This window comes from Heloderma suspectum, chromosome 3 (assembly GCF_057233095.1).
Source record: "Heloderma suspectum isolate Gila_16-S chromosome 3, 16-S_ref, whole genome shotgun sequence".
Taxonomy (NCBI): domain Eukaryota; kingdom Metazoa; phylum Chordata; class Lepidosauria; order Squamata; family Helodermatidae; genus Heloderma; species Heloderma suspectum.
Genome location: NC_139460.1, coordinates 235337338 through 235356390, shown reverse-complemented (window position 1 = coordinate 235356390; position 19053 = coordinate 235337338). Strand labels below are relative to the sequence as shown.

Genomic DNA, 19053 nt, shown 5'->3' with positions numbered 1-19053 from the left:
AGAAAGCAAGAGAACTCCAGAAAAGTGTCTATTTCTGCTTCATTGACTATGCTAAGGCCTTTGGTTGTGTGGATCACAACAAACGTTGGCAAATTCTTAAAGGGATGGGAGTACCAGACCACCTTACCTGCATCCTGAGAAACCTGTACAAGGATCAAGAAGCAACACTAAGAACCAGACATGGAACAACCGATTGGTTCAAAATTGGGAAAGGAGTATGACAAGGCTGTATATTGTCACCCTGCTTATTTAACTTATATGCAGAGTACATCATGAGAAACGCCGGGTTGGATGAATCACAGGTCAGAATTAAGATTGCTGGGAGAATTATCAACAACCTCCGATATGCAGACGATACCACCCTAATGGCAGAAAGCGAAGAGGATCTCAAGAGCCTCTTGTTGAGGGTGAAAGAGGAGAGTGCAAAAGCTGGTTTGAAACTCAACATTAAAAAAAACTAAGATCATGGCATCTGGCCCCATCACTTCCTGGTGTATAGAAGGGGAAGAAATGGAAGCTGTGACAGATTTTATTTTCTTGGGCTCCAAGATCACTGCAGACGGTGACTATAGCCATGAAATTAAAAGACGCTTGCTCCTTGGGAGGAAAGCTATGGCAAACCTAGACAGCATAGGAAGAAGCAGAGACATCACCTTGCCGACAAAGGTCCGTATAGTCAAAGCTATGGTTTTCCCAGTAGTAATGTATGGCTGTGAGAGCTGGACTATAAGGAAGGCTGAGTGCTGAAGAACTGATGCTTTCAAACTGTGGTGCTGGAGAAGACTCTTACAAGTCCCCTGGACTGCAAGGAGGTCAAATCAGTCCATCCTAAAGGAAATCAACCCTGAGTGCTCATTGGAAGGACAGATACTGAAGCTGAAGCTCAAATATTTTGGCCACCTAATGCGAAGAGAAAACTCACTGGAAAAGTCACTGATGCTGGGAAAGATTGAAGGCAAAAGCAGAAGGAGATGGCAGAGGATGAGATGGCTAGATAGCATCACCGATGCAATGAATATGAACTTCAGCACACTCTGGGAGAGAGCGGAGGACAGGAAGGCCTGGTGTGCTATGGTCCATGGGGTCACGAAGAGTCGGACACGACTTAACGACTGAACAACAACAAATATATCATTCCATATTAAAGAGTGTTCCAGCACAGAGTTTATCCATATTATAACTTCCTCCCCAAAGGAAGAGACTGTTGGGCATTGCCAAAACATTTTGATAAAAGAAGCATTAGGTGTGTTGCATCTCCAGCAATTACACGAACTAGACAATCCCTTATTACTGGTGTTCATGTATAACATTAATAGAGGTACAAGTATAGCAAGTGTTGGAACGTAGGACACCCATATATTAAAGCAGAACTGTAATGCAAACATGCAATAATTAAACAAAAGCAGAGGGAAACGGGACAAATTATTTAATTTCTTCTCCAACCCCACACCCAGCCACTTCCTTTTAGCTTGGCTTAATTATCATTTTTTCAAATGGGTGTATAAGCACACCCACATTTCCAAGTACAAAACTGTTAACCATACACATATAAAGCAAAAATAAAGAGTACTAGTTTGGAGTCTTGTAGGCCTTTCCTAATGTGTTGTTTATTTCGTCATTCGCTTCCGACTCTTCGTGACGTCATGGACCAGCCCACGCCAGAGCTTCCTGTCAGCTGTCGCCACCCCCAGCTCCCCCAAGGTCAAGTGTGTCACCTCCAGAATATCATCCATCCATCTTGCCCTTGGTCGGCCACTCTTCCTTTTGCCTTCCACTTTCCCTAGCATCAGCATCTTCTCCAGGCTATCCTGTCTTCTCATTATGTGGCCAAAGTACTTCAGTTTGGCCTTTAATATCATTCCCTCAAGTGAGCAGTCTGGCTTTATTTCCTGGAATATGGACTGGTTTGATCTTCTTGCAGTCCAAGGCACTCTCAGAATTTTCCTCCAGCACCACAGTTCAGAAGCATCTATCTTCATTCACTCAGCCTTCCTTATGGTCCAGCTCTCGCAGCCATAGGTTACTATGGGGAATACCATTGCTTTAACTATGCGGACCTTTGTTGTCAGTGTGATGTCTCTGCTCTTCACTATTTTGTCAAGATTTGTCATTGCTGTCCTCCCAAGAAGTAAACGTCTTCTGATTTCCTGGCTGCAGTCAGCGTCTGCAGTAATCTTTACGCCTAGAAAGACAAAGTCTGTCACTGCCTCCACGTTTTCTCCCTCTATTTGCCAGTTGTCAATCAAGCTGGTTGCCATAATCTTGGGTTTTTTGAGGTTTAACTGCAACCCAGCTTTTGCACTTTCTTCTTTCACCTTCGTCATGAGGTTCCTTAGCTCCTCCTCACTTTCAGCCATCAAAGTGATATCATCTGCATATCTGAGATCGTTAATGTTTCTTCCAGCGATTTTAACTCCAGCCTTGGCTTCATCAAGCCCAGGACGTCGCATGATGTGTTCTGTGTACAGGTTGAATACGTAGGGTGAGAGTATACAACCCTGCCGTACTCCTTTCCCAATCTTAAACCAGTCTGTTGTTCCGTGGTCTGTTCTTACTGTTGCTACTTGGTCGTTATACAGATTCCTCAGGAGGCAGACAAGATGACTTGGTATCCCCATCCCACCAAGAACTTGCCACAATTTGTGATGATCCACACAGTCAAAGGCTTTAGAATAGTCAATAAAAAAGAAACAGATGTTTTTCTGAAACTCCCTGGCTTTCTCCATTATCCAGCGGATATTGGCAATTTGGTCTCTAGTTCCTCTGCCTTTTCTAAACCCAGCTTGTACATCTGGCAATTCTCGTTCCATGAATTGCTGGAGTCTACCTTGCAAGATCTTGAGCATTACCTTACTGGCATGTGAAATAAGTGCCACTGTTCGACAGTTTGAACATTCTTTGGTGCTTCCCTTTTTTGGTATGGGGATATGAGTTGATCTTTTCCAATCTGTTGGCCATTCTTGTGTTTTCCAAATTTGCTGGCATATGGCATGCATCACCTTGACGGCATCATCTTGCAAGATTTTAAACAGTTCAGCTGGGATACTGCCATCTCCTGCTGCCTTGTTATTAGCAATGCTTCTTAAGGCCCATTCAACCTCCCTCTTCAGGATGTCTGGCTCTAGCTCACTGACCACACCATCAAATCTGTCCCCGATATTATTATCCTTCCTATACAGATCTTCCGTATATTCTTGCCACTTTTTCTTGATCTCTTCTGCTTCTGTTAGGTCCTTGCCATCTTTGTTTTGGATCATACCCATTTTTGCCTGGAATTTACCTCTGATGTTTCTGATTTTCTGGAAGAGGTCTCTTGTCCTTCCTATTCTATTATCTTCTTCCGCTTCCGCGCATTGCTTGTTTAAAAATAATTCCTTATCTCTTCTGGCTAACCTCTGGAATTTTGCATTTACTTGGGCATATCTCCCCCTATCATTGTTGCCTTTTGCTTTCCTTCTTTCTTGGGCTGCTTCCAGTGTCTCAGCAGACAGCCATCTTGCCTTCTTGGTTTTCTTTTTCTTTGGAACGTTTTTTTGTTGCCGCCTCCTGAACAATGTTGCGAACTTCTGTCTATAGTTCTTCCGGGACCCTATCTACTAAATCTAGTCCCTTAAATCTATTCTTCACCTCCTTTTCTAATACAAAGAGTTAAAAAAAATTAATGAAGCAAGAGAGAATGTGTCAGATTAAGTGGAAGAAACAGGGGTTGGTATTTCTAAAAATGGGTTTTCCCTTCTGTAGAGACAGTTGTGAAATTGAACTTACTCAGTGATGAGTTCAGAATTATTAAACTGCAGCATCTACTGTTTTTCAGTTATATGTAGTTGTTGGATAGTTTTCCACACACAAAAATCTGAGTCTTTCTACAAACATTTGTGCTGGTCCATCATCACATATAGATTACGCGTTCAGTCAGTCTGCTTTGCCTAAAAAGAATAAAAGTAGGCTGATGTAGCTCTAACATTAGTGCCATGCTAACCATGATAAGCAAATGGGCACTGCCTGTACCCCCTCCCACCCCAGGAGGACCTTTTATGTTTTGGCACCCAGAATGTGGAAGCCCCTGTCTTGGAGAATTCATTTTTCTCTTTGCCAGTGTTCCATCATCAGTTGAGGACTCTTCTTGTTTGACAGACTTTTGGCAATGTTTGGTAATGTTTATTATTTGTTTATGAATTGGCTCCTTCATAGTTTTTTTAATCTATTATTTTGTAATAATTTTTTTTATATCCCAGCTTTCAATGTAAAATGATCACAGATCAGTCACAATATACAATATATTATCATTATAAAATACAATGAAATACACAAAAGTCAGTTGGTGTCAAATTAAATATATACTGCCCTTCAATTATCCTGCTCTGAAACATAGGCTCAACTGTTAATCAAAAGTCCTACTGGAAAAGAATTGTTTTCATCTGATGCCCCAAACTAACCAGTGTTGTTGCTAGTGTAGCCTACACTTGGTTTTTAGTTGTGCTGAATGTTTCCATTTTTGAAGTGGAATGGTGGAGTATAAATTTTCAAATGTTTAAATATCCCCCTACACACACACATGCAGACACACACACACACACTCCATTTTGACTGGCATACATGTTCACTGCAATTAAGGCTAAACAGGGTTTCTCCTTAACCCTGGTGCCCTATAATGCAAACTGCTATAATGCAAACTGCTTAGCTACGGTTAAGTGGAGGGGGAGGAATATTTGCCAGGCAATTAAATGGAGCACATGCTGCTATTTGCTAACTGTGGTTAGGAACCTAGCATTGTGGCCACCTGCTACATGATTTCTCTAAAGAACATACTTCACATGATAATGAACCTGTTTACGTTGCATTGTTGGGTATTCATTTATCAGTTTCTATTTATGTTTCTATTTAAATTAATTATTTAAATACCTCAGTTAGAAAGTAAAGGCCTTGCACAAACAAGCTATGCAAAGACCGGGACAGGAATAAGTGCTGGCGGATGTGTGGTATTGTTTAAAAGGTGTTTCTGACTATGGCTTGTTCTGATAGATTTGTGTTTAAATAATGTATGTTTAAATAAATGACATCATTGGGTTGGATCCAGACTTGGTCATACTTAGAAAGTGATGGCTGAAGTCTCATTGATTTCAATGGGCCTGCTCTAGGTATGACTGTCTGGATCCAACTCCTTGATTTTTAGAGATTTGGTGATGATTAGTTTATGTATTTAACACTTTTCAAAGTATAGAGTGTCTTACAATATCTAAAAGGAAGTTTATGGGAAATTTTATAAAGAATGCTCATCTGTTTTAAGATCAATTATAGTTATTTCATAAAATTATACTGTTGGAATGAGCATCGAGGACAATCTAGTTCTATCTCATCTAATAACACATTTCCCTAGATGTAACCATTTCCAGCAGATGCTCACTGTGTCATCTTTAAAATATCCACAATAGGAAAAAGATCAACAGCTTCCTTGACACTTTATCACTGCCACATTTTTCTTACAGTTAGGATTCTTGATTGCCTTGAAACTGATCTGCTGTTTTGGAAGGTCTTTTGCAAGTTTTGCCCCCACTGCTTGGCCTTTCCTCATTGAGTCTTATAAAAACTTTCTGTTTCTCATTTTGTAGTGTCCTTTTGGATATTTATAAATTGCTGCCATGTTCTCCTTCATTTCCTCCCACCCCCATGCTAATTTAAGCCTAGTTTTTGCTTGTGTTGTAAACTTATGACTGGATGGAATAACTTTAGACTGCAGGTGTGGGCTCACTTGATAAAATACTGCTCTATACTAAAAATTCCCCGCACACAGAAAACTAAATGGCAGGGAAAGCTTGGCTAGAACTCTTCTCACTGACATGCTAGTTTTCTGTTTGAATATACAGCCCAGGCACATCAGTGAGAACAAGTCTTTAAATCACAAGTGTTCTATGACATTTGCTTAAGGAGATTTATCTGTGGCATTTTATCCCTGTTCCAGCTTTACTTCTCAGCCATAATACCTGACCTGTTCATTATGTCTCTGAGGTCCTTTAAACACCCCCTAAATTGAAAGTCAAGATGTAGTTAAAAGCAAACCAACTAATGAAGCTATTTTTTGCCATGAAAATACAAATTACTCCATGGCACTGTAAGTAAGTTTATAATCTCATTAATGGAAGAGTTAATGCCAAAATTAATTGGATTTCCAGTATGTTTGACACAATTAGCCAATGTTGGGTCACAACCCAGGATCTGAGATTGAGTTCCACAGATTCTTTCACTGTTTTAAGTCTAATTGTGAGTTCCACAGATTATTTCACTGTTTGAAGTCTACCACATACCTTTGAACGTGTTACTTGGCATATTTTTGCTTTTATTGAAATCATCAGTTTCCCAGCTGGATGTTTTTCAATGTACTTTAAAGTCAGCCATAGAAATGTGCTTCTAAAATAAACAAACATTTGTTCTTAAATGACACTGCACTTCCACTATTCATAGAATGTGCTTGGCATCCTCTTTTGACAGAACAGCAAAGAGTGATGCTTCTCAGGAGGTCTCCCTCTGGCCCAAAGAAGTATTTTCCTATTCCAGTAGAGCGCCTTGAAGATGAAATACGGATAAGAGCAGCTGATGATGGGAAGTTATTTCGGGAGGAGTTTAATGTAAGTCATCTTATTTTGTATTTATTTGTTTTTCTTCAATAAAAAGACATAGCAAATAATAAGTGACCATAAGGAAGAATGGATGCAGGACCAAATGTTTAACAATTTCATGTGTGCATCATTTAGCATTTGTTTTAGAATCCAGTAGGGAGCTATACTATATAAACTCAATCAAATTTGCTTTTTATAGAATCACAGGGCAGTATCCAACAGGGTGCTTACACCCCCACCAGTTCTCTTGTGCCCTGCAGATTCTCTTGTGCAAGTGCTTGGTCCTGTTGATTTTGTTTCACAAGCAGGACCCACTGCTTGTGCAACAGAGGTTTAACACTTCCCAGAGGAAGCCCTGAAATGAGTGGAAACGCTCATTTCTGGATCAGGACAGGTCAGCAGAGCTACCTTTTGCAAGCTCTGCTGACCTGCCCTGTTCCATAAACAAGCATTTTCATTCATTTCTGGTTGCCCACAGGGCACTAAATCTCCATTCCACAAGTGGTGGGTGCTGCTTGTGGATGGGAATTGGTGGGGCACGAGAGAATCAGCAGGACGTAAGTGCCTTGTTGGATGCTGCCCGTTGAGTTGGAAGGGACATGTACTGTTTTGGAAGGGACATGTATTGTGACATTTAGGATTAAATTAAACTTTCTTCTAATGATGCATAGTGGAGCTATGTATGATTGTTTTTGCTGCTCTCCTGTAAGTTCGTGTAGGCATGATTTAGACTGGGACCGTGGTACTTTGGGAGAGGATGGTTTAAGCATCCCTGCCCCAGCCATTTTTGAAGAAACTGGATGAGGGGGGAAACTTAAACTTTCCTCCCAAAGTGCCATGGTCCCGATCCTAATCACACACACATGCATGAGAGTAGGGAAAACAATTATGCATAGTTCTTCTATGCATGTTCAAAAGAACATTTAGTTTGGGCCTTAACATGTTAAAAATCTTGCTGACTCAGGACCAGTTTTGTCAGTGGTACCATGCAGGTGGTTGGTTTCAATGCTTTCTTCTAGCACAGGATCATAGATGGAGCTGGGTATACAGCATCTTAAAACTCTGTTTGCAACCACTTCTCTGCCTGAATTCAAAAGGCATTCTCAGCTAATGGATGCTTACTATGCTTCCCCTTTATCAATTTGCCCTATAGTTCTTCTCCACCGGGCTGTTTTTCAGTTTGCTGTTGGTTTAGAGCAATATCACTTCCCAGACATGAGTCTGGCAGTCCTGGGTCCTGTCTCTATTTCGGCAGATTACTCAGCAGCTCCTCTAGGTTTTCATTTGCCACATTCCTGTACAGAATTTCTAGGACAGGGTGAGCCACTGTGGTACAGCAAAAGCAATTAAGGGTGTTGACTATTCTCTCCTCTAGAAATGCTGAATAGAGGGGGAAAGGCAGCAAAATTGATGAGGGTATCTTAGCTGAAGATGGTGATGTTCATATTTTCCAAACATGGTGGCTTTCTCTGATACTTGCAGAACTGAATGACCTTTCTTTCTCATATGCTGCTACTTCCACACTTAAAGATACAGATTCTTCTTCATGTCCAACATTCTGTCCTCTGCCTTAAGAAGCCATGAAGTTTCTCAAACCATAAATTTATGGTTTCTCAAACCATAAATTGTGCAAAGAAAATGGATTGTATTAAAGTAAGCTTTATGGACAAAAGAGATACATCATCACCAAACTATCCCACAGTAAACTCTAGTCTCCCTCTAAAATAGCATGCAAGCACATCTTGCTGGAGCCTAGACTGTGGTAGCAAGGTGCATCTATATGCTTAGCATGGGGGGTGGGAGAGCTGATGTTTCTCAGACTTCCGGAAAATACTATGGACCTCCCTTTGAGAATCAGTGACAGAACTTTCCTACCTGTAAAGAAGCATAGTGACAGTTTTGAGGAGCAAGAAGCATGTTGATCATATGCTTGAAGCATGTTGAAAACCCAAGAGATTTCAAGTGCTGCTCAGGATCCTCTCCCCAATGTGTTTGCTGCCCATTAATAGTAGTCTCTCAGGGGCTGTTTTTGTAGGCTTTGAAGTAAAGATTCTTCTTTTGCTTCCTGCTTCACTGTGGTTGTGTACATGAGTCTTGCTTGGGTGTTTTGGTTTGGCTGCTAGCTGAGTAGCAGAAAGGATCATACCATGCTGGGTGTACTTTCTGACCACTTATGACCAGTTGTGCAAAATTGAACTTACTCACTTTTACATCTTTCAGCAACTCCCAGTAGAAGTAGCTATGGCACTGGATAAACTGCATTTGCTTTAAATTTGAGCTCATCTAAGTAAAAAAGCAAATGCCAATTAAACTGTCTCAAGTATGGGGTAGAGCCCGCTAAGCCTATAATATAGTGTGAAGTGGGCTCTGTAATTGATAGGTCTACAGTATGTCAGAAATTTGTATTATGGTTATGTGCTTAAAATATGCTTTTACAGTACTGTGCCTGTCAGTTAAATGTTTATCTTTGCATGTGTAATAAATACATCCATCAAATAAATAAAGATTACCATTTCACTTTTAAGCGTTTGATGGTCAAATGGCAGGTTAAGTATTTGGTGGACATTTCTAAGAGGAAAGGAGCAAAAAAGCAACAATTAGAAATCAAGTGAGCTGGCAGTGGTGGTAACTGATACATATAATCCCCTCTATTTCAGTGTCCTGAGTGCTGTTCCTTATGTAGCCAAAATACCACCACCAACACACAAGAGAGGGGTATAAAACCCAGAAGTGTGGTGTGTGTGTGTGTGTGTGTGTGTGCGCGTGCCAAAACAACCCAATTAAGATAGCATGCTAAGTGGCCACAGAAAACTGAATGACTGTTGTAGGGTTGGGGTGGAGCTAGGAGAGACATTAAATCCGATGAGAGGAGGAATAGAATTTAGTATCCTGAACAGGAGCAACCCAAACAGCAACATTTTGTTTATCTCTGTAATGGCATTTTGTTAATCTGTCATCAACAAGTACATTTTCCTCAGAATTATTACTTCAGTTTGCAGTGCTCCATTAAAAGCTTGAAGCGGGATTAATAGCAGGAATGCAAAAGAGGGAACCCTAAATATAAATCCTTAGTTTAATCCCCAGAAGGGTATAAAATTGGAGAGGGTTCTGGAGAGAGGGTTCAGAGGAGGGCAATGAAGATGATCATAGGACTGGAAACAAAGCCCTATGAAGAGAGACTGAACGAACTGGTCATGTTTAACCTTGAGAAGAGAAGACTGAGGGGAGACATGATAGCGCTCTTCAAGTACTTGAAAGGCTGTCACAGAGAGGAAGGCCAGGATCTCTTCCCGATCATCCCAGAGTGCAGGACACGGAATAATGGGCTCAAGTTACAGGAAGCCAGATTCCAGCTGAACATCAGGAAAAACTTCCTGACTGTTAGAGCAATACGACAATGGAACAAATGACCTAGGGAAGTGGTGGCCTCTCCCAAACTGGAGGCATTCAAGATGAGGCTGGACAGCCACCTGTCAGGGATGCTTTGACTTGGATAACGGCATTGAGCAGGGGGTTGGACTCGATGGTCTTATAGGGCCCTTACAACCCCACTATTCTATGATTGTACAAACATTATATTATGGGTTAGAAGCACCTGCACCAGTATAATTGGACAGTTGTGGCAACTTTGCAGTACTACTACTATTGTTACTATTTAAATAAGAAAAATGGAAGAAACTGTGTGTAGGAGTAGGGGAAGAGCAGCTTAGGGCTCAATCGTATGCATGTTTAGACAGAAGAAAATCCTACAACTCCCAACATTCCCCAGCCAGCTGGGGGATGCTGGGAGTTGTAGGATTTTCTTCTTTCTAAACATGCATATGATTGCACTTTTACTTGCTTATCCATGGCCTAATCCCCAGTATTGTGGTAAAGCAGGGGTGGAGAACCTCAGGCCCAGGGGCCAAATCTGGCCTTCCCGGAGTCTCTGTCCTGTCATCTGGGGTTCCCCAGAGGGTCATGCTCCCTTTTCCCCAACCACCAATTGTTTGGTGGTTTCCTGGCTTTTGGGCAGCTTCTTCGCCCTTCAAAATGGTTGAAATGCATCTCCTGATTCCCAGTACTGGCAGTAAGAGCTTCAGTCTAAAAGATGCTGGCATTTTTGGTGCTGTTGCCCCATCTCCTTTTGCATCCAGGCCCACCCAATGCGGTCCCCAGGTGCTTCTCCAAAACTGAATTCAACCATCACAAAACTAAAAGACATTCACCACTCCAGAGGTAAAGTGTAGTGATCCAGGGCCTTCTGGGTAGTGTATCAGTTTCCTTCCAGTGCTGCACTCTGGACAACTGTATATCTAATGCTATGCAGGTGGCAGGAAGCAGCCAGGATCAAATTATTGAAGTAGAACATTCAACTTGTGCCTGGAAAATTCTAGACTGTGAGTGTATGTGGATGCACTGAGGTGTAAAGTTGAGATTTCGAGATAAAAATCCTTAGTATTTGTGTGAAACAACGAAAGACAGGAGGGTTAACATATGGGGGCGGTTATGGTTTTGTTCTTCAATCAGCTTTTCTGTATAAACTCTAAAATAGGAACAATTTTAAAATCTCCCTTGCCTCACTTTATTTTGCAGTTTCATACAGAAACGGGAAGTTCGGTTTACCAGTTTTACACAAGTCTTCTGATGAATTTGCAATAAGCGGTGTTCAAAAAGCAGAGTAGTGTAATCTAACGTACGCTTTTTGCTTAAAAGCTGTCTCTTTTATTTTTTGACAAATATTTTGAAGGGAAATTAAGGAAAGCCAGTTTATTAAAATAATGTAACTATTTTAGCGTATAGTTGTTCATGGTTAACCTTCTACTTGTTTTATTTTCCTTTGAGGAAATAAAGCAGGTTGGTAGAAGCAAAGCAAGCCCAGGCATTGAAACCATAAACAACAAATTTATACTTGTTGTGGCAACAAAAAAAACACACATACAAGGTGACTTCCTTATCAAGCGATAAAGCCTGTCTAATCCCACCAGTCTGGTTTGTACCATGGTTTTGAGAGGAAATTCCACAATGTGCAGTATGTTTCTGAGGATTGCTTATTTTTAATGCTCTTGACATTTACCTTTTCCTTTAAGGATCGAACCTAGATGTCATGTTTGTCAGGTAGTTTGCACTTGCATAGTTTATTTTTCTTTAATTTAGAAAATTTAAAAACAATTTAAAACAGCAAAATAAAACCTGAAACATTCAGTTACAATACAGTACTGGGACCTGATAAAACAACTGACATTAAAAGCTATATCGTATGCCATCAAATGCCTGGGAGTAGAGGAAACCTGGCACCAAAAGATGACAATGTTGATACCAGCAGACTTCAGTGGGGAGAGCTTTGCACAAGGAGAGGGGGCTACCACCAAGAAGGCCCTCTTCCTTCACAGGGGAAGATAGCTCCTAAGCATGGGGGAGCAGTGGGGACAAAGGATTAAAGCTCCCTTCCCATCCCCCCACACATACCATGATCCCAATCCAAGTTGGGCCCCCTAACGCATATGCTATTTGCTTAAAAACAACAACACACAAACAACTTACAGAAAGGCAAACTACATGGTAAAGGTGACATCTAGTTTGGCCCCAAGGCATTTTTCTCATCTGGGAAGAAATCTGCTTAAACAAAGGGTATAAAAAAAATAATTGTAGTGTTATGAATATGAAATGGCATGGAGTGCAATTCTGTCATATTGAATAGCCTTAGAAACATTTTAAGAAACTTATATTCTTAAAAGCAACTGGTGGGTGCAATGTAAATTGGGCCCTTCCATGTATACATAGAATTCTTATTCTGCAATCCTGTGCACACTTTCCTGGAAGTCAGCCCTACTGAACACAGTAAGACTTACTTCCAAATAAGCATGCATAGAATTGGGCAGCAAATAATTTTATTAGATCCTTGTTGAGTATACATTAGCTGGGAGTTTGTGTGTGAGAAAGAGAGTTCTTTGCAGACTTACCAGTTCTTAACACACTTTAAAAGTTTTATAGGCAGTATAGTTTGAAGTGTCCATTTATATATAATTGCATTGTTGGATTGAAATAGATTTCTCAAAGTAATTTATTAGTAATTCCAGTTTTGTCATGGGATCACATCTATGCGCCCCCCCCACACACACCTTTCTTGCTTTATGATTGTTCTTTCACTTGTCCCACTTGCATATCTATAATTTCTCAGTTTGGATTCAAGCTGTTAGGATTTTGAGTCCTTCATCAGTAGTTGGTAATCTTGACAGCTTCTATCAACGTTTGTCCTTCAGTTCTTAATTATACATGAGTCATTTTGAGATTAGGGGTTTGCATGGGTAACTTGAAATAATAACATTTTCCTAAATGACAAAAATCGCATCATGTTTGATTGGGTTTCCAATGAATTTTGAGCTGAATATTTGAAATTTGATATTGTTATTTCAATGAAACTTTATGGGGTATAAATGTTTTACTTAAGCCAACAGCTTTGTTTGACTAATCTTCGTTATAGGGCATTGTTTGACCCTTTGTTATAGGGTGTTGTTTTGAACTGACACGACTTATTTTCTTTGCAGTCATTACCACCTGGATATATGCAAGGAACACTTGAGATGGCAAATAAAGAGGAAAATAGAGAAAAAAACAGATATCCCAACATACTACCTTGTATGTATTTATTTATTTTTATTTTCACTATAAGGCAGATATTTGGAAGTGCAACATTCTGAATAGTCTTAACATTTTCCAGACAGATAGCCATGCTAATCTGTTTTAGAAAGACAACTAACAGTTTTGTGGCACCTTAAAGGCTAACATATTTAGTGTGGTATAAGCTTTTATGGACCAGAGTCTATCACATGCATGAAGTTGTTAACCTCAGTTGGCAGATACATATATACATAGAGAAAAATTGTAAACAGTGTGGCCAAATGGCTGGCTGGGGAATGCGGGAAACTGGAGGGCTTTTTTTTCTGCCTAAACATGCATAGGATTGCATCCTCAAAAGGGTATTGACAAATTCATGGAGGATAATGGCTACTATCCATGAACCCCCAGGATCAGAGACAGCATGCCTCTGAAAACCAGTTGCTGGGGGAACAACAGCAGGAGAGAGTTGTTGCCCACATTTCCTGCTTGTGGGCTTCCCAAAGAGATCTGGTGGGAAACAGCATGTTGGACTAGATAGGCCTTTGGTTTAATCCAGTAGGCTTCTTCTTATGTCCCTAGTGTGGAACCCACAACTGAAAAGGCCCTGCCTCTCATCTCCCTCTCCACCAATTGCACTTCCATTGGTGGGGGCGATATAGGAGAATGGCCCTCAAGTCTAAGGCAGAGCAGAGTTTTCAAGCAGCTTCATATAGGCAGAGAAACCCTGGTCCAAATCCATTTAGGGCAGGGATGGGAAACATGTGGCTCTCCAGATGTGTTGCACTGCAGTTCCCATCATCCCTCATGACTATGCTGGCTAGGGCCAATGGGAGCTGCAGCCCAACAACATCTGGAGTGCCACAGGTTTCTCATCCCTGATTAAGGGCTTTAAACAGTAATGCCATCACCTTGAATTGAATCTAGAAACAAATTGGTAACCAGTGACGTTGGCACAGAATTGGCATAATACGGTCCTGCTGATCCTGACCAATATTTTAGCCACGTCCTTCTAGCCAATTATAGTTTCGGGACTATATTCGGAGCAGCCCCATGTACACTGCATTACAGTAATCCAACCTGGCTAGAGCCTGAATAGAGGCCAGGTCTGACCTCTCCAGAATAGGGTGCAGCTTGTGCAAGTTGGTAAAAGGCATTCCTGGCTGCTGCTGCTATCTGTGTATCTAGTAACACCTCCAAACTACTGCTCCGGGAGGAGTGCAACCATATTGAAAACAGGCTGAACATCTCCAAAGTCATCAGAACCCTAACCAAGAATCCCTCTGTCTTTCAGCATATACTGAAAATACGTGCCTGCCAAATGTCGATAAGTTTTCACACATCTGAAGTGGACTCTTATCCATGAATGCATATGCCCCAATAAATCCAGTATCTTTAAAGTTCCACAATATATAATTCTGGGCCCCTCAGTTTAAAAATTTGTGAGTTTAATTTTGTGGTGCTGAGAATTTTGTTTTGTTGTTGTATTTTATGCTGCATTTGTTGTGGTTTTATGTTTAATTTTGTATTTAAATTGATTTTGTATTTGTTTATTGTAAATCACCAGAGAACTTTATGTTACGGGGTGGCATACAAATGAGATAATTTTTTAAACTGTATGTATGTATTACATTTCTGCACTGCCCAATAGCCAAAGCTCTCTGAGTGTTTCAAACAATAAAATATAAGAACATATTAAAACATAACATTAAAAACGTTAAGGGTGCAATCCTATGCAGGTTTAGACAGGAAAAAGCCCAACAACTCCCAGCATTCCCCAGCCAGACTTTTCTCTGTCATAGGATTGCACCCTAAAAGTCTAAAACAACAACAGAATAAAACCAAAGTAAAAACTAGCAGTAGTGCAAAGATCTAAACACCATTAACACAGTTTTTCTCTAATAAAAATTCGTATTCACCGTATTATATAGACCACAATGATACTTGTAAAAATTCCACTTATTATCTGAGACATGTGAACATATGGTGTTGCTCCATTTGGAAGCCATAACATTTATAAACAATTTATCATATATGCTGCTGTTGACTTTAGATACACATTAGGCGGGATAATATTTTAAGGGCTTGTTTTGTTTTGAGAAGAAAAAATGCATTTCAGATAGTTGTCAACACTGTATCCATATTTGCCATAAATGGTTCTAATTATGTATGTATGTTCTTTACAGATGATCATTCCAGAGTAATGTTAATGCAGATGGATGGAGTTCAGAGTTCAGACTATATTAATGCATCATACATAGATGTAAGTGGATAGCTTTTCTGTTTAAATTACTAGTGTTTTTTTTTTTTAAAGTAAGCAGCACATTGAGTATTTTAAAATGCATCTTTTAAGGTATTTTCTATAAAATAAAATAAAAAAGAATGATAGGCTTCTTCTTTTTCTCTCAGGGCTACAAGGAAAAGAATAAATTTATAGCAGCTCAAGGTATTTTCTAGTTTCCATTATTGCACGTACTTCTCTTTTTAAAGATTTTGTTCTGTACATCTGCATGTGCAAAATGATTTCAGAAATGTGTACCTCAGTTTCCTCTTATACCAAGTCTAATCAAAACTTTTTACAAAGTCAGATTTTAAAGATTTTATGACTTATAATTTAATTTATTCTATTATTCACTGTAATGTAGCATTTCTGGGACCTTGCTAGTCTGCAAGACTCCATTTCAAACTGCCTAGAAAATTACACTTGCAAGAGTTGTTGCCTTCTTTTAGTTTCTTTTTCCATGCTATTTATCCTCCATTGTTTCTCCTTACTATTTAAACCATGGGTGGGCAACTTATGGTCCATCAGATGTTTTGGTCTACAACTTCCATCATCCCTCACCATTGGCTACACTGGCTAAGGCTGGTGAGAGCTGTAGGCCAAAATATCTGGAGAGGCACAAATATCATCCCACCATCCCTCCGATTTAAACCAATACCACTGTGATAAGGAAACAGGCTCCCTCTAATTCTGTTCCACCTAAAGCTGGAACAAAAATCTTGAGTCCCTCTAATGGTGAATTTGGATGGTTGAGTGCCTCTCAGCTTTTAAGTGAAATGTGTCCACCAAAAAAAAGGAGAAGAGAGAACAGTTTCTACATACTCAGGAGGCTTCCTAAGTATGCAGAAGTATATAAAATTTTAGTTTTTGGTTTTGTTATTTGTAAATTTCAGGACCTATGAAATGTTGAGGGTATAGAGTTAAGAAAATTCACAATGAATGCCAAGGGTTCTTTGCTGCTATTTTTTCAGGGGTGAGTGGGAAAGCAGCTGGGAGGGAGAGGAAAAAAGAGGAGTAGAGGAGTGAGTCTAACAGTTGCATCTGTGGTTGAGGGCAGTTGAACCATGGCATTTTGAAAAGATTGGCACAGCTCGGGGCAGGGGATAGGGTGAAATGACAAACCATTTTCTCAGCACTGTATTACCCTGTGTGTGGGTGAACTGACCATCCAAATAGCTGAGGTGATCTGAACTGATTGTGCTTCCAGATGTCTGATTCCTTTAGTAACCATAGTTCTTCTGTGAGTGGCATGTGTGCTGGACCATCTGCAAACCACATGAGAGCTGTTCTGATTGTTCTTGTGATTCCTGCTAGTCCATATAGCAGAATCAGCATGGACAGTAGGGCAACAGTAGGGCCAAATGAGCCACCATCTTGCCAACCTGCCACACTAGGAAATACCTCTTTTATGGAAGGTTTTGTTTGCCTGTGGCATGTCCTAGTTGTACTTCTTTTGCAGAAGGGCCTCCCATCTAGAAGCACTCCAAGCCACTAAGGCTACTAACCTATATTAATTTACCTGGGAGTAAACCCCATTGATAAACTTGAGCACACTCCGGGAGAGAGCGGAGGACAGGAAGGCCTGGCGTGCTATGGTCCATGGGGTCACGAAGAGTCGGACATGACTTAACGATTGATGGGACTTACACCTGAGTAGACGTGTACAGGAATTCACTGTAAAAAAAGTAAAGGGAACCATTGGATAATCGGAAAGCATGCTCATGACAATAACATTCCTTCTATGAACTAATCCCAGATATCCCAATTTTGTGTAATACGTTTATTTCTGCAAAGTGTATGGAGATACATAACTGTGCTTGAAACAGTCAGTCTGTATAGTAAACACATAGTGTATAACACAGAGGGCTGTTATCAGTCCATTTCCATAAAATGAAAGGACTGCCTTCTCCACTATGAACCTGTCCAATAACTTAGATAGTATCTCTTCCAGGTGTCCCACCTTCTACGATTAGACAGGTGGCAGCTGGACACTGGAACTTATTTGTAGTGGGTGCTACATCTTTGAAACACCCTCCCCAGATTAGTTTGTGTGATGCCTACACTAGTGTCATTTAGATGCCTGGCTTTTGTTTGATGTCTGTTTATTGCAGTTTATCATTCCTAAATAATAATAATAATAATAATAATAATAATAATTTACGTTTCTATACCGCCCCATAGCCGAAGCTCTCTGGGTGGTTTACAGAAGTTAAAACATTAAATACAATATAAAAAGTTGAAAAGCCATTTATATAAAAGCACACAGACAATACACACAAACAACGAATAACTAAAAACAACTTTGAACCGTCAGTCATAACTAAAGACACATCCAGGACCAACTAAACTCATCATGTGCTGCCAAATGCCTGGGAAAAGAGGCAAGCTGCTTTGAGAATTATTATTTATTTATTTGATGGTATTTATGAATTGCTTACATTAACAGGATGTTAATGTAATTAACAATTAACATTTCTAAGCGATGTACAAAACAATACAGTATAAGATCTTACTTAAATACTGTATACTATTACTTGTATACAAAAGTCAAGATCACTTTCTTGGGAATGCTTGTTGGAAAAAGTATGTTTTCAGTAGGCGCCAAAAACACAGAAGAATTGGCACCTGTCCAATTTGTAGTGGTAGGTATTACAATGCCCTAAACAATTCAAGACAAGGATACTTAAGGGTTGCTGCGCTCATCAGGAGGTACTGGTAGGGTTTGTAAAAAAGTACCAAACCCTTAAACTTGGCCCAGTAACAGCCAGTTTCGTTGTCTCACTGTAGGAGTAATATGCTGACGATAAGCCGCTCCCATTCCTAACATTTAGTAAAGCACACTGCAGTAATCCAATTTTGAGGTTTCCACTGCATGAACCATAGTGGTCAAGCTATCCCTTTAGTGGAAAAGTTAAATAGAAATCATTTTAACTAAATTAAATACAGATGAGATTTGGTAGCTCTCCTCCCTTGGAGGCGCTTTGTCATTGCAGCATTGCTTGTGTTATGCATAACTTCTGATTCAGTAGCTGTATCCTACGTGTAGGTCCTAAGCAAGACACAGTAAATGATTTCTGGAGGATGATATGGGAACAGAAGTCTGCGACCATTGTCATGTTAACAAATGTGAAAGAGAGAAAAGAGGTAAGACACTGTGACAGGATGTGCTCCTTTTAGATACATACAAAAACTTGTGCACATTCTAAAGACATGCATTCATCAAAAGGATCTTTTTAACATTGGCAATAGTGCATATATGGCAAAGAGGGGAAACCCAAATAGTACACACACACGCATGCACACAAGCTTCTTCAGTCAATAGGTAATCTATTAAATAGGAGCAAGCATTTAAAATGTACACTCATTTCTTTGGGGAAAGGGACTTGGTAGAACAATTGTAATTCAAACATAAGCATACAAAACAATTACTCTTCAGAGCCTGCAGGGAGAATGGTATTTTGGGGGATACTGGCATTGTTCTATTGGAGGCTGTCTCTGAGCTTAAACCAGGCCACGGCCATGCACTGACTGCTCAGCCTACTGTAGGAAGGTTTGTCAGTG

General features: G+C 40.1%; 1 protein-coding gene across 4 annotated transcripts in view; it reads left to right on the top strand.

Annotated features, from left to right (window-relative positions):
* Nucleotides 1-19053, top strand: part of PTPRE (protein tyrosine phosphatase receptor type E) — a 187211-nt gene that overhangs the window by 134466 nt on the left and 33692 nt on the right. For 3 of the 4 annotated variants that reach the window (XM_084845961.1, XM_084845960.1, XM_084845962.1), the window contains 5 exons: nt 6487-6623; nt 13142-13232; nt 15398-15474; nt 15621-15657; nt 18539-18636. In XM_084845961.1, coding sequence (XP_084702087.1) covers nt 6487-6623; nt 13142-13232; nt 15398-15474; nt 15621-15657; nt 18539-18636 — 440 coding nt within the window. The remainder of the gene's footprint in view (nt 1-6486; nt 6624-13141; nt 13233-15397; nt 15475-15620; nt 15658-18538; nt 18637-19053) is intronic. The other variant, XM_084845963.1, reaches the window with a different exon arrangement.